The sequence below is a fragment of the Battus philenor genome, unplaced genomic scaffold, assembly GCF_028537555.1.
Source record: "Battus philenor isolate CCGP_79_NKW_IND1 unplaced genomic scaffold, ilBatPhil1.0.hap1 SCAF_19, whole genome shotgun sequence".
Taxonomy (NCBI): domain Eukaryota; kingdom Metazoa; phylum Arthropoda; class Insecta; order Lepidoptera; family Papilionidae; genus Battus; species Battus philenor.
The window spans coordinates 8932151-8947921 of NW_027181681.1; the positions used below are offsets into that span (position 1 = coordinate 8932151).

The 15771-nt window shown below is 35.9% G+C and overlaps 2 protein-coding genes across 2 annotated transcripts in view; one reads left to right on the forward strand and one right to left on the reverse strand.

Annotated features, from left to right (window-relative positions):
* The first annotated feature begins 680 nt into the window (after positions 1 to 680).
* LOC137921694 (probable Ufm1-specific protease 1) lies at positions 681 to 1593 on the forward strand. The gene is made up of 4 exons (XM_068764506.1): positions 681 to 809; positions 879 to 1049; positions 1137 to 1346; positions 1418 to 1593. The coding sequence occupies exons 1-4, from the start codon at positions 681 to 683 to the stop codon at positions 1556 to 1558; spliced, it is 651 nt and encodes a 216-aa protein (XP_068620607.1). The 3' UTR covers positions 1559 to 1593.
* A 1133-nt stretch (positions 1594 to 2726) lies between these two features.
* Positions 2727 to 15771, reverse strand: part of Dhc98D (Dynein heavy chain at 89D) — a 91912-nt gene continuing 78867 nt past the window's right edge. Inside the window, 9 exon segments of the mRNA XM_068764507.1 lie at positions 2727 to 2959; positions 6231 to 6377; positions 7603 to 7782; positions 8333 to 8552; positions 10119 to 10278; positions 11595 to 11726; positions 12477 to 12648; positions 14067 to 14216; positions 15208 to 15350. Coding sequence (XP_068620608.1) covers positions 2813 to 2959; positions 6231 to 6377; positions 7603 to 7782; positions 8333 to 8552; positions 10119 to 10278; positions 11595 to 11726; positions 12477 to 12648; positions 14067 to 14216; positions 15208 to 15350 — 1451 coding nt within the window. The 3' untranslated portion in view covers positions 2727 to 2812.

Genomic DNA, 15771 nt, shown 5'->3' on the forward strand with positions numbered 1-15771 from the left:
TAATATTCTCAACCGGATATAAAATAAATTGACAATTTGTATAAAAAATAATGTATTTTGTTTTTCGGTTTAAAAGCTGTACCATTTTTGGAAATATTTATAAATGTACTATTAAAAAACAGTACTCTCTACTTATAACAAAGTTCCGTGGTAGAAAAAAAAGCGTGTTATACGTGTAGACTCGTGTAACACACTCTTTTTTCTTCGAAAAACGCTCCATGTACAAAAGATTCGCGTTTAACTTTTGAACGTTTCAAGAGGGTCTAAGTCTAATATGGTTTATTTCATAAGTACGTTTTTCGTAAATCATGCAAAATCGCCGGCGTTTGTTTAAGGGTTAAACTGGATATCGTTGAAATCTCAGTTGTATATCTAAATTATTTGTAAAAGGTAAACAAGAGAATTCAAGAAATCTGGTGTTAATTGCGTTTATTAGATTTTTATTTAATGAGTACATTTATTGAAAGCTTAAATTGTATATTTGAGACAGCACAATAGAATTAATCTATCTATATAATATCTATCTATATAATAAAATCTTATTTTTGACCAATACAGTATATAATAACATCCATAAATTAGATAGTTTTAAAAGATTATAACACAATATTATTTCGTATGTTAAAGAAACATCTAATCCTTTTTCTTTTGTCTTTTTTATAAAAAAATATCCGTCAGAGATGTCAAAACCTACTGACTTATTGACAAATGTTCATGATGTGCTTTCTTCAGAATTTGATAGCGATTGTTATTTAACGAAAGGCAACTACCATTATTATCACTACATCTGCGATGGTTTTGATGACAGAGTTAGTTCACATTATTTTAACTTTTAATATTTACGTTTATATGAAACCTTTATGGAAACTTGCTTCTAGGGCTGGGGATGTGGTTACAGAACTCTACAAACGTTATGCTCCTGGTTAAGCCTCAACTCCCAAAATGAAAAAAACGTTCCTACTATAAAAGAGATACAAGAAATTCTAGTTGAAATGGATGATAAACCAGAAACATCTTTGAATTCGAGACAGTGGATTGGCAGTTTTGAGGTTAATAATTTGGGCAATTTGAGATACATAAAACAATTATTTTTATAATAATTGCTTTGCAATGATTATATTAAATGGTTATTTAAGGTGTGCCTTGTAATAGACAAATTATATGATGTTCCATGTAAAATTCTACATGTCAATAAAGGAGACAAGTTGGAGACTATAAGAGAAACTTTAAAACATCATTTTGAAGATTTTGGAAGTCCTATTATGATGGGAGGAGACATAGATTGCTCTTCTAAAGGTGTTATGGGTATAAAATTATCAGGGAAGAATACAAATTTATTAATAGTGGTAATGTTTTATGTTAATATGATGTTTTGTCATGAATCCAATTTTATACTGATTAAACATTTTTATTCCAGGACCCACATTATGTTGGAAAGGAGCAGTCTAAACAACTTCTTAAAAACAAGGGTTGGGTTAAGTGGCAGCCATTGAATGAGTTTTTGAGTTCATCATTTTATAATCTTTGCCTTCCTCAAGTAAAATTTAAGGTTCGATAAGTTGCTCCAAAAACTCATTGAAGTTTACAAAAGTAACACACACACACATTATATATATATATATATATATATATATATATATATATATATATATATATTAATAAAACAATTTATTACAAAATCAGTCTTTATTTTATTAACTAAGCATAGAGTAATGAAATATGATAAATTTCAACAAAAATTACTACATGCTTCTGAGCTAAAAACTTCTTGATCTCTGTAAACAGAGAAAATGTTACAAAGACAATATTCATAGACTAGAATAAAGAACTAAATATGTTAGTGTTGTTATTTAAAAAAGTAGTAATGTTAAGACAAAATCTGTCTTTAGCCAGTTTAAATTTGTAACAAATTGCCACATTTTAGGATATTTATTTTTCTCCTTTACATTTTATCTGTAGATATTGATTAAATGTTATTAACACACTTTACTTAAATTTTAATTTGCTAGGGGTTTTTCAGTAATGTAAATGTTTTATGGATTATCTTTGTTTTATAATAAAAATGACATTGATTCATTCATTAATCAATTATCCTACATTAGATTAGACAAAACTGGAATAACATAAACAAAAGTTATAATTAAAATGTGAATAGATGTTTGTACAAAGCACAAAGCATTTTTACCTGCACCTAATGTTCTACCTCTTATTTTTATTCAATAACATTTTGCAAAAAGCAGCATTTCTCGGGAAGAAAATTAAAGTGATCGACCATTATTTATGTATGTCAAGGATTTAAGTTTAAAATTAAAATCATTTCAAACAGCAAAACTAAACAAGACAATGATATTTTGTTGTTTTAAAAGTTTTAAATTATATTAACCATAGTTCTTATTAAACAGTCATACATATTAAATGAACATAAATATGTAAGACTTTCATTGCTTGTTGTAATTTCACAAGTAGCAATTATGTAAGAATCTTAATAGCGAACATAAATTTAGAAAACTGAATAATTATTTAATACAAACTTATATCAAGCTGCCCAAGTTGAAATTAAATAACGAATATTACTGTTGAAATGAGTTCTTTTTTCAAATAAAGAATATGTGAAATATTGAAGTTTAAACCGTGTAAATATAATATAAATAATCACAAATTATTACGAGAGCAGTTAAGTTACGTAATCAAAACTTAACACAATAGGTATTAATATAAATGCCATTAAAGATCGGGAATTCGCAAACACTAAGCATCTCAACGAAAACGAAGCGTTTAACAAACAACATGTATTTTGTGCGATGAAATATATTTAGTCGGTGTTCATGATAAGACAGACGCCCTGCAAAACCCAATGACTGATGTGTTCTGCAGTCCAGAGGTCTGATTCAAATACCAGTCCAACGCCCATTGCATTTCTTCGTTGTGAGGTCGTGTACACGGGGGTGCGGAGGGTATTCTGTAATGCGCCAAGAAATTAAAACCCATTGACATTCATTTACGTATTTATATTTTTATCCACATAGTGTCAAATAAAATCGAATTGAGCTCCCCTTATAATGTTCAAACAAAGCCACGGTTCCAAACACGTCCTGATCAGAGAAGAGCACACAACAAACGCAGACAGGTTTTTTTGTGGTCATCTTTAGAATATTGTTAAAATAGCAGTCGAGAAATTTATTGCCAGGCCTTGTTATCTCTCAAAAAATCCTTTACAATATAAAAGGTAGTTGTTATTTAGTTCGGTGTAAATACGGGTGAAGCTTGAAAGAATATACACCCGTTTTCTGATGCGTGAGCGAACACACTACTAGACACGCAAATGACATGATCGGTCTAATACAGGTTTTGTAAAGATTTAATTTGTGTCAGAGATAATTTACTCGACGAACAGAGTAAGTGGTGTAGTTTAATAGCAACAAAGACAGCTTTGTTTCTAATATTATGGAGGTGGTCTGGAGTAAAAAGTGACAAAAATTTATAATGATTTCTGTGTAGTTATACGCGTATGTAGCATTCGGTCACGTATCAGAAAACCATTTGAATTAACTACAGTACCCGCATAGCCTCTGGTGCCCGATGGTATCTATCAGACGAATGTTGATATACACAGAAAGTGACCTAGAGCTACAGACTATCGCAGATTATTTGTGCTAAATATTGTAATTTTATTTCGATGAGGGCATTTGGACATTCGAACCCGCTGGTAGTTAACGCAGTTGGACCGAGGAGATAACAATTAATTCACTCAGATCTTTTTTAATTTTTTAGCTCGCGGATTTCGGCTTCGCAAGGCCTAAGACTGAAGCTTTAAAAGCCAAAACGGCTAACAGCGTTCGGCGCCAATCTTATATAGCTGTAAATATACATACTTCTACTCCGGACTACTTGTTGTTAATGCCTCAGGAACTACAGGCCCTAGGATGAATTCCACAATAAAATCGAAGGGCAGGTTTAGACATGTTCCATAAACAGCTGTAGAACTATATTAATTAGAAAGTTTATATTACACACATATATATATATATATATGTGTAATATATATATATATATATATATATATATATATATGTATATATATATATATATTAATATGCTATTCACAACACGAATTTCTTATCGTTATAAAATAATGCTCAGACATAACAACAGTTACTCATCTGTATAAAGTCTAGGAGGTAGTCGATATTAATATGAAAATGGCCTTCACTTAAATACATTATAAATTCGATTTTAAATCATCAAAGATAGCAAGCCTATATAATAGTTAAATTTTAAGGAAGTTACCTTGTGTAATTACGAACCATTGTACATCAAATCTTGCAAAGTGAATGTAATTTAAATCAAAGAAGTTTTTGTTATGATGACATCATATCATATTGGAAAAATATTAAATATTTTATATTAGCTAAGTTTAACAAGCCATTCAATACTTTTAGTATTAATATACGTACGTAAGCCTTGTGATAACTATTAATAGCTGTGTGGGTTAGTAACAATTACTTAAACATTCAAGGTCATTTTGCCCTCAACAATAAGGACAATATGCATTATTATGTATTTATATATCTTTCTGATGTACCTAGTCATTGTAAAAATATAATTGATTGTACATAAGACGCTGGATGTAGGCCGCTTTCAGCAGGTTCTATTGGAAATCTATAGGGGAGATGTTCAGCGATTTTTTATGGCCCCCGTATTTCGGGGCCTCTCGAACACCCCTAGCTTATTGTGAGTAAGGAACTTTTACATTTTTAATAAAATTTTCACGTGTCTTTTACTGTCACCCTCTTCTTCCAGTCTTCACATAATCGTTCATTCACTCTTCTGACATATATCACATAATCTAACGTTGTCATCCATTCTAAATTTCTTTCTTTGCATCGCCTTTCATCCTTTCCTCAATTATCACAGGCTAGGTATACCCGTAACAATGTATCATGTTTATTCTTAATTTATTTGGGCTTAAATTAATTATTTGTATTACAGATTTATTTTTATCATAGTTTATAGTTCTTTTCTTGCTTTTTCTTTATTTCAATAAATTTATTTATATTTTAATTTCATTACATCATTCTGTTACTTACTGCTCTTCTATGTTATTATTATTATTATTGATAAAATTGTCTAACCAGACCGTAATTTAATTTTCGATTTTGTTTTATTCCTCACGATTACATTCTTGATTACCCTCCTGCGGTAACTGAGGATGGATGCTTTGCCTGTTTCGTCCTTTATAAAAGAAGGCGATGTGATGCTCATATCGTCAATCTTTCTTTCTAACCGGCATTTCAAATCGTGTCTAAGTCCTCCGAATACGGGACAGTAGGCTATCAGGTGCACCACAGACTGGTCTACACTTGGTTCACAGAAGCACGCGGGGCTTTCCTTAAGCTTAAACGGGTGAAGGTACTCGGAGAATTCTCTATGCCCCGTGAACATCTGAACCAAGACCGTGTCTCGATGCTGCGGAGGCCACGGTAAGCTACGATGGCGCCCAGGAAGAATTTCCGCGATGTCGATGCTGTTCGTTCTTTCCCTATACCTCCGGTTCCATTCGTCAAGCGTTCCCTGATTAAGCTGCCGCTTGACGAATGAGATGCGGCATTCCTCGTAGTTCGCTCTTCTTTCATTCTTCAGCTCTGCCTAGTATACAGTGCAGAAGCTGTGCGGCGTCCTGCACGCACCTTGTTCTCAATACGGCTGCGGTTGGTAAGAATCGCCAGATCTGCAGCCGCGCTGGCAATTCTGGCCAGCCTCCTCGCCTTCCTTTAGGCAGGAGAATTCCACACCAAACTGACCAGACGGGTGTGGACGTCTTAAGTAGCGAACCGATAATCCCAGGTCTCGGTCCCTTACCGCTTGCCGAGAGAACCTACGTTTTATTTCAAGAGGCTGCTTTATGGACCCGAAAGTTTAGTGGAAATAGTCCGCCAAGGATAAGGGCCGAGTGTAAGGACGCGGTCCTGTAGGTCCTCGCGGTTTTCTGAACGAAACTCCGTTGGACCGCGCCAACTACCTGCGTATCAGCAGCTAACTAGCAGCCGGCGCCTATACACTCGCTGCATACAAAATTGTAGGCTCTAGCATCGCCTCATCACCTCCGGCTTCAGAACCCAAGATGACATAGCAGCCCGGCACAGCTGATGATAGATGATGTTCAGCATTGGGCGTCTTACGGCTGAAATGACGATGAAAAATACTAACGGAGGTGCTTTATCGTTCTTTACCTGCAACTTAAGTTTGTGGGCCTCTATGGGAATGATGTGCATGATTGGAATCTCCGTCACCAGCACCTTTGGATGGGAACGTCTCAAGCATCCGTCTTCAAGGTCCCAACGTGCACCCTCTAAGTATAGGCCGTGGATGTAGCAACCCTGTAATTATTGAGCATATTTAATATTAAAAATTCATCACATGATATCAAGAAAATAGATGTATTTATAGAAACGAATATTATTATTTATTATTATAAGATTAACATAGAAACGAAAATAATAATAATAAAGTCAAGATTTTTTAGAGACAGTTTTTATTAACATAAACAATCAAGCATTTACATATTTTAAAATAATATGTTTGAGTTCTACCTGACTCTTTCTGATTTATTTATTAACTTTAGGAATGAAAAGAGACTCTTTTCATTGTTGCCCCAGGAGGCGATGTTCCCAGCCTTGATCTTCTTTCCTATCTCTATTTCTAGTTTCATTCTTAGCCTAGAATATGTAGGACAGCCGGTGACTAGATGCAGCATGGTCTGGTCCACCCCCGTTTACAAAAGCACGAGGTGAAGGTACTCCGAAAATCCCCCGTGCCCCGTCAACATCTGGTCCTTTGGTATGAGCACCACCAGATACATTATTCTGATCACCTTCCAGTTTAGATCCCAAGATACTTTAGCGGCCCGTCACAGCTGACGATAGAAGCCCTGGGCCTACCTGCTCACGTTCTTTACGTGGCTGTTGAACTATCCTATCGTTAACTGTGAAGCCTAGTATCCGGACCTCCCTAATAAGTCCATACGGTTTACCTCCCATACTCAGTAGGGAGTTGTTGTACTTCAACTTATTGCTTAGCTTCATCTCCTTTCTCTTGTGAGGGGCAAACCTCTTCTTTTTTGTGGACGAGAACCTCGTGGGCCTTACTTGAGATATCCTGTGCCTTCTGTCCCGAGAAGACCACGATGTCCTCTGTGAACGCCTGGCAGCGTGTACCGGCCTTTCCTACATACTTCGGGAGGGGGTTTATAAGAGAAAGAACGTTGGGCCACCGACAGAACCCTCTACGCACCCCACGCAAAGTAGCTATCCACAAAGCGCCCCAGATTCGCAGGGCAGCAAGTATGTTATGTTAGGTACCGGACGTAGCCTTAAGTAGTGTCTGAAGTGGCAGTGGACGAGGCACATCGCTTGTGCAACCGATGGCCATTGAGGCCGAATGTTCACGAGTGGCGACCATGAGCCGGTGGATGCGACGAGGATATTAAGTAAACAAACGATATAGTCAAGGCCGCGGAAAGTCGCTGGAAGCGGGCAGCGCAAGATTAGTCCTTGTGACGATATTGGAGCGTTGATCCGCTGAAATTATAATGAGATATATTACGGAGGGCGGTCGCTGCTCGATGTCGGCGATAGCGGTGTAGGAGGTGACGCGCGTGTACTGCGTGGAGCGGTCCAACGGCCACGTATTGGCGCGACATGCGGTCTGCACGTGCGCGATCAGGTAAGACTCCGGTACGTGAAGCCCCGATAGCCACATCACCATCGGCTCCTCCATTGTTGACTGTAATCGTTTACTATAATGTCAACAAGATCTACAAGATCTTTATCATTAATTTTTTTTTTAATAACAACATACGGCTTCGGATTCTTTTGATTTACCTAATTGGGTATAAAGAATCTTAGAGGTAGGGACGTTCCCTATTGTAATAAAAACAAAAGACTGCTGTGCGAAGCAAACCGCATGACTGTTCGCAGTAAATATATAAATCTTATTTCACAGCGATATTTATTGATAAAAATTTTTAATTATTAACAAAACTTTAATTAACATAAATAACTTTTCTATCTTGTACACTGCAAGGCAATTATATAAAAAATAATTATATGCTTGTAGCTGACCTTCAGCCGGATTGGTAGAGCCTTTCCCATATTTCGAGTATGGTACCAAATTTCGAATTTTATATTTATTTGTGTGAATTATTTCTATATTATTATGTATTGGGACAAGAGAAGTGAGTAGAGAGAAAGAGGTAGAGAAAACCAATAAGATGCTAAATCCGTCGTTATACAAGTTAATAAATTAATAAGACGTAGTTTATTTCAATGTTTACCCAGTTAGTGTACTGTGTCGTGCGTGCCATGAAGTGGTCCATCCAGCCGCCGAGTCCCTTGCAGGTGGCGGGGGCAAGCGCGCGCCACACCTGCGGCAGCTGCCCGTTAAACAGGCTCGAGGAGACGTTGTCCAGAATGGCGTCCATACCAATCTCACCCGCTAGTGCCTTCCGCAGGAGAGACAATGTACTACGCATTTTGCTGATCAGACGGTTGAACCTAAAAGAAACCAAACCCATTTATATTTTTTTGGTTTGTGGGTGGTTTTTATAACATTTTCAACTTTTTAAAGTTTTTTGTTAGAAAAGATTAAAAAGTTGGAATAAAATATAACTGATTTACTTTGTTATTTATTTTTACAATCTCCTGTGACTTCTAAAAGAATTTTCACGGTATTAGAAAAGATACAGTGGTAATACCAGCAATGTATGACGATATAGCTGCATGAGAACAGCATTATATCTCTCAACTCGATTGTATTAAGAGATATAATGCTAGTCATACATTGAAAAACATTACTATATTATCATAATAAATATATTCATGTAGCAGTGGTCACATTTCGTCACTAGTTCGCGGGAACGATTGTCAGGGACATTGTTTAAATTGAATGTTGAAGGAAAATATCACGAGAGATTCTCCATTTCCATGGTCAAGCGACAGCTCAGGCTGGACACGCTTGGCGAATGGAATGGGATACGTATACGTGGTAAGGTATATGAAAGAAATGACGGCATCCACAACGAGGAAATTCTACTCCGAAAAATTCAGCTGGATACGTGTCTGGTCCAGATATTCACGGGCACAGAAGATTCACTGAGTAGTTTATGGGTATAAGCTCAAGGTGAGTCCCTCGTGTATCTGTAATCCGGAAGTGGATCAGACCATGGTGTACATTATTGCTGGCTGTCCTGTGTTTAAAGGACTCCGCCTTAATCTTGAGGTTGAGATGCGCAAGAAAGTGGAAGTGGAAAGTGCCGCCTCCCTCATAGGCGGCGATAAATGTCAATCTGCATTTATGAGGTTCGGCAGAGAAGTGGTGCAGCACACCATTGCTTGGAACAAGAGAAAAAAAATATATTAACACTCGCATTTTAACATTCCTGCCTGAAACGAAGCAGGGGGATCATTAAAAAAGACGAATAATTAAGAAGGTATGTGACATCAACCACGATGGACGACAATTTGTACCCTATATCTAACAGAAAGCTTCTGTCACAATACGCGGAACACAGGTTAATTTTTATCGAGGGCTGAGACTAAGAGTCAATTTATAATATTATCCACATAAGATTATTAACAATGATTTGTGTACTTTATGAGATATATACCAAAAAACCCAATTTTATAAAAACTTGAATCTGATTGTTTCCTCTATAAACGTCACGTTCCACTTATAGCTGTGTGGTTTCTATTGCGCCTGATAAAATAAAGATCAGTTCTTAATCCGCATATTGATTCAATCAGAAATTACTACTTCAGAGATATACAGATGACGCGCGAATTTGCTGATCGACGCTAATTGGAAAGTGCGCGTTCGTGAGCATCCTAGCGCCTAATGTGCGAAGCAATGATTACTTGTAACTGTTTGTCTATCAGTACTTTGTCAAAGCGTGTGAATACCGCATACATTTGTGCAAACTTAGCTTTCATTGTAAATAATTTGACTCTTCGATGCGACTCGGCACTAATATAAAATGATCTCAATAATATCTTCCAAAATGTGGCTAATATATTTAAAATGATGGCTAGCCACCGCCGAAGCTTGTAAAGTATTTGAATCACCTCTCGAGTTCCTGCAGCAGCACGACAACCGAAGGCGTGATGTTCATCTCGAACTGCTTGCGCACGCGCCAGATCTCGTAAAGCGCGGGCAGTTTGCCCAGCACGTCCACCGCGATCAGGTCTATGAAGTCTTCGCGACTCATCGCGCCCCCACCCTCACCTATGTTACAATTATTAAACGTCATACTTTTTAATTACTATATTGCGATACTTTGCAAGTCAATGTATCTACTGAAATGTCTGAACCAATCAGTAAGTATAATTTATTTATCAAATTAATAAGAGAAAATGGAAGATTTGAAAATAAAAATGTTATATTTAGCTATTTATCGGGTTATCCACATTTAACTTAATTAAGTTTCAAATCGTCTCACGACTTGACCTTCACTACCTTATAAATAAGCATAAAAATGTAATAAAACCGATAAAGGAAACTATATCATGTGTGAGATGGACACGTCTTTCGTTTTAAAATCACTTAAACTATTTATTAAGACCAAAATTTATGAGTCAATATTATCGTTTTCGGTCTAGATAATAAATACTATTTAATATAAGTCATCCATGTATGTGCAAGTATAATTTACGTATCAAAAAGTAATAATGAAATAAAAATCATAATAATGAACCGGAATCGCATGATCGTGAACATATTTACCTTCAGCAATTTTTGGTTAAGATATTATAAAGACGACTTCAATCAGTAATCATAAGGTACTTTACCGAAATATACTATTTTCGCTCTACTAAAGCTTAAGCAGGTTCAAATGGTTAAGACAAAATATGATTATCCACATTCTTCCATGCGTAGCAGTCTTCTTACGATATTAACATTATTTTCACTTTTTTTTACAACTTCAGGTAAATATGTATCCGAATCCTTAGTTATTAAACAATAGGTTGTTTTATTACCTTTAGTCACATCTAGCAGCATATTTAAAAAGGTTTTCCAAATAAGTGAACATCATCAAAATTTTATGAAAGCAATGAGTTTATTATTATATCACTAATAACTATATTATTGTGTACTTACGATCTAGTTTCCTGACTGAGCAACAAGGGGAAAAAAAACAGATTGTTATAAGTTCTTTGAAAACACACTTAGCTATTTCGAATAACATTGTGCATAAATTGCCGATTTTTTTGTTGATTTTATAGTTTATGCTAAATAAGCTAATATGAAATATGAAGTCTTATTTCAGAGTATGAACTCTGTTTCGGAAAAGTCAAAAGCTGAAAAAGTTAATTTTTAATTTTTTTTTACGTGACAACAATAGATAGTATTAGCGTAAAGGTTGAGGATAAAAACCAATGTATTAATTTATTAGAATAATGAATTGTTTAAGCGCTCTATTACAACAGAAGGCAACAGAGAGTTGTCAAAAAGTATTAAAGAATGAAGATTTTTTGAAAGACTTTAATTAATAAAGTTTCAATCTTGTGTATAAGTAAAATAAAAAAAAAGAGTCCACTAACTGGTCTGCGGCTGCAGGTCTATGAGACTCATCCACATGTCGCGGACGGCTTGGCTGAAGTACCCGATCTCGGCATTCGGGTGCAAGCCGAACACCTCTGGCGTGTTCGACAGCGGTAAGGTGTCCACGAAATCTGCAAAAATACAAGTACTAGCCGCTAATAATATAGAATTAAGCATCGTAAATAAATTTTTACGCCAGAAAAATCGACGACATATTCAAGGTTGCGAGATGTCGCTTGATGCGGGTAGCGCAGGAGCGGTTATCTTAGTCACCTTTGGGGTACGTCTGTATATGCCTTGTCTTATAATAGAATCTCGATTACAATACATTTACAATAGAAGCTTTCAAAGAAAGTTTGTATGCTAAGGATTACTACACTGTAAATGACCTTACATCTACTCCCTAAGCGTGCATCTTCATAGTATAATGATGTTGTTGGGCTCCAGGTCATATCATAGAAATGCATGTTAAATATATAATTTCGAATACCTCTAAAAACATATATCTTCTCTCACAATTTCTTTTACCTATTATCGGTTCTGAAGCATTGATAATGCCAACTGGCGGCAGACTTACCTTACGTCATTAATAACTGTTATTCATCCTATGTTCAAGAATTTTTGAATTTGAATATGCGAGGCTCCAAGTTAAGGGTTGAACCTACAATTTAGTAAATACTTTTTGAGTCCATTATCTTATCTGATTTATTAGATGGAAACAGCATCGGTTATTAGAGGACTTTCCTTTTACAATGTTGTCATTTGTAGACTTTAGATACTAGAAGCTTAGATTAAAACCGAACGTTACAAAATAACCATGACCACTTCTTTCACTGGCATTTGCTCATTGATCGTTTACAAAGGATTCTACTTAAACTTACCAATATATTCTTCTCGCTCTCCATCCGGAGGGATGACGTAGTCAAACACCTCGTCGCGGTAGAAGTGGAAGGGCTGGAACTTGTCGAACAAGAACTCGCCCATGTACTCGTCCATGTATGTGCCGACAACACGCCGGTCGAAGTCGTCAATCACTCGACCGCCGTACATGACCTACGACAGAACAGGTAAAACAAATATTTCTCGACGCTATGTCATCATGTCAGCCGATAGACGCTCGAAAATCGTCTCGATTTGTGATCTCGTGTTGTCCGCATTAAGCGACTTGCCGCGATTTTATATTATCGATCCACCTAGTCCTCGTCGCTTTAGGCTTGGGTAACCATAGGATTACACTTTTACGCTTGTTTAAGCCGGTGATAAACCCCTCATTAAAAAAAATATATTATGCGAGTCACTGGAAAGGAACGGAAGTACATTTAACACGAGCACTGACAGGCGAGCCGCTTGCGGCCTTTTTGACATTTTGTGTATGCGGCGGCCCTCCAAGCATTTCAAAAAAAAATATTTAATCGACTTTCTCCCATCAATATAATGTTATGAAATTAATAAAATTAAAATGGTACTACACACTAAATTAAAACTATTTGTGACGAGTTACCCACACAGCGACATGTTTAAACATGCAATACTTTTTTTAATGGCCCCCGTTATTAAGGGTATCTCGTTCTCCCCGATCTCGTTAAGAAAAAGGGACCTAAAAATTGTTGTATTTATTATTTCGCATCTTTCTTTTCATTTCTTTACTACTCTTTCAGTCTTCTTAAGATCATTCATTCGGTCTTCTAACATATTTCATATGATCTTACATCAATTTTTAGTTTCCTTCTTTTTATCACCTTTCATCCTTCTCCTCAGTTCTCAAATATCACAGGTATTGGGTATTATTACTTTTATAACTCTCCTATAATACCTAAAAAAGGTCGGTCTATTTACTTCATCGCATATACTATCTGCTATGCTATCTTTCTTAATCCTTTTATATAACAGAAGTTCGGAATCGCATCGGAGTGCACAAAGACTGGAAGAATTTCCACATTGTCGATGCAGTTCTTTCCATGTACTTCAATTCTATTAATCAAGCGTTTCCAGCCTAAGCTGCTACTTTACGAATGACATGGACATTCCTTTTTTTTATTCTTCAGGGCCAAGGCCTGCTGGTCCGCCTTCTCATTTCCCTCCGTCCCCGCGTGCGCTTTAACTCAGTACAGATTCACACTCACTACCTTCCGCTCTCAAACCAACGATAATAGTCTGCGCATTTTTTTTTGTATTGAATTTGTAAATGAAAACTTTTTTTCATTAATTTTAATGTTTTTAAAAAATATAGTTTTAGCGTATTTGTTACTTTATGGTCGACCCGTTGAGTAAAAAGGTTACTCACCCCCGTACTAGATCTAGATTTAAACCCTGTATCACGGTGTTGTTAAAAACGCTCGTTCGCCTATCAGACCTATTGAAGTTTGACGGAATAGAAAAATGATGAATGTAAGTTATGAAAATAAACTTCTAGTAATTTATATAAAGAATATACGCAAATGAGAAAAAAAAATATTTTAATAAATACCAACCTCGCCAAAGAGATACTTGAGGGTGGCCCAGGGCACAGCGTCAGTGGTGCGATCTAAGTAGCACTGTAGGATCTGCATGCACACCAAGAAATCTGATTCGCTGAAGTCATACGATATGTTCCAGCCTATCTTGTCGTACTTGCGACGCTCCTGCCGGAAACAAAATTAAACAAACACTTATATTTTGACAAACCCAAGATCATAGAAGGTTTATAGTAACACTTTAAATATGCGTTAAATGTTCAATATTTTTTGAATCTTCATTTATTTATTACAGGCGCATAAAATTATGTCTATAAATTTTTGGCCTGAATTCGAAATTGTTAATTTTTATGTGCATAAAAAAAGTTTAATAAATTTAATTTTTAAATTTTAACTTCCAAATTTTACACTAATTATAATTACTAAATCAGAAATTAAAGACGATTGGTAGTAGCGGTTAAAAAACTGTATTTTTTGACAGCAGGCTGTGGGTTCGATTCTCTATAAAAATGGCCATATGTAAATTAGTCATATATTTATAAAAACATTTTTAATAAATAATAAAACATTACCACTGCGTACAAATAGTCATCAATCATAGGGAAAGCGGACTTTTTCCTTTTAGAATAAAATCGCTATTAATAAAAATAATAAATAATTTATCTATTCGAAAATACAGCAAAAATAGGTTACAGGTCTTAAACAATCACAGAAATAGCGCGCTGTTTTCTCACTAAGGCGTACAAATATAACAGTCAATTTATAATATTATTTAATTTTGCATTAAATGTCAACAAACAGTGCAACAAAGTCGCGCTTGTGTGATTGGAATTCTCCCTGAGAGAGGGCAGGAGTGTCCGAATAGTGGAAACTTAATAATATGCTTGCGAACCCGCGGAACCTGTCAATGGCATTTGGAGAGCAGTGAGAGTGCGTTTCAAAAAAAATTTAGCCCCTTTACCAAATCACGGTGAGGTGCGTTAAGAGGAAAAAAAAACCAATACCGCCGCTGCGAGCGTTGACAATGGACCGACGGAAAGGAGCGGACAATACTCCCTTGTCTCGCTGTACACATACTTAAGACGCGGTACTGCGGTTTTGGTAGCATTAAAGGTTGGAAAGAACAACGAAGAATAAAAGAAACAAAACAAATGAATACTTGGACGACAGCGTGGAAGAAAGCGAGCACGTAGACAAGTTTCTTGAAAAGTGGATGGACACATTCCTCCAGCGCATGCGCACGCATCTTGAAGTACGTGTTGCGGAGGTTCAGCTTTAAGCCATTAGGGGGCTCTGTTACCACTGAAATCAACAAAAAAATGTAACATATAAATTTTAAAATACACTACAAATTATTCGCACATAAAACAATAATTATTTTCTCCGAGGATTTTCATAGTTGCCTGTCCTGGTGTACACTCCTCCAATATAGTACAGGTTGATAAATGATATGATCCAGTTACGAATAACAGCACCCTCCGAAACATTGATATATGTACGATCTTATCAGTTGTTGTAGACCTTATAAAGTGTACAACACTCGTTATAGATATATGTAGGTCTTATAAAGGTCTTTATAGGTCTTATAAAGGTTTTGGCTAAGGGCTTGTTTTAATTTCCACTTTTTTTTGCTAATCATTTATTGTATTATACTGACTTTGACTTGGAAAAAGTGTAAAACTGGCGTTAAAAAACTAACTATCTATCAACAAATGTTACAATT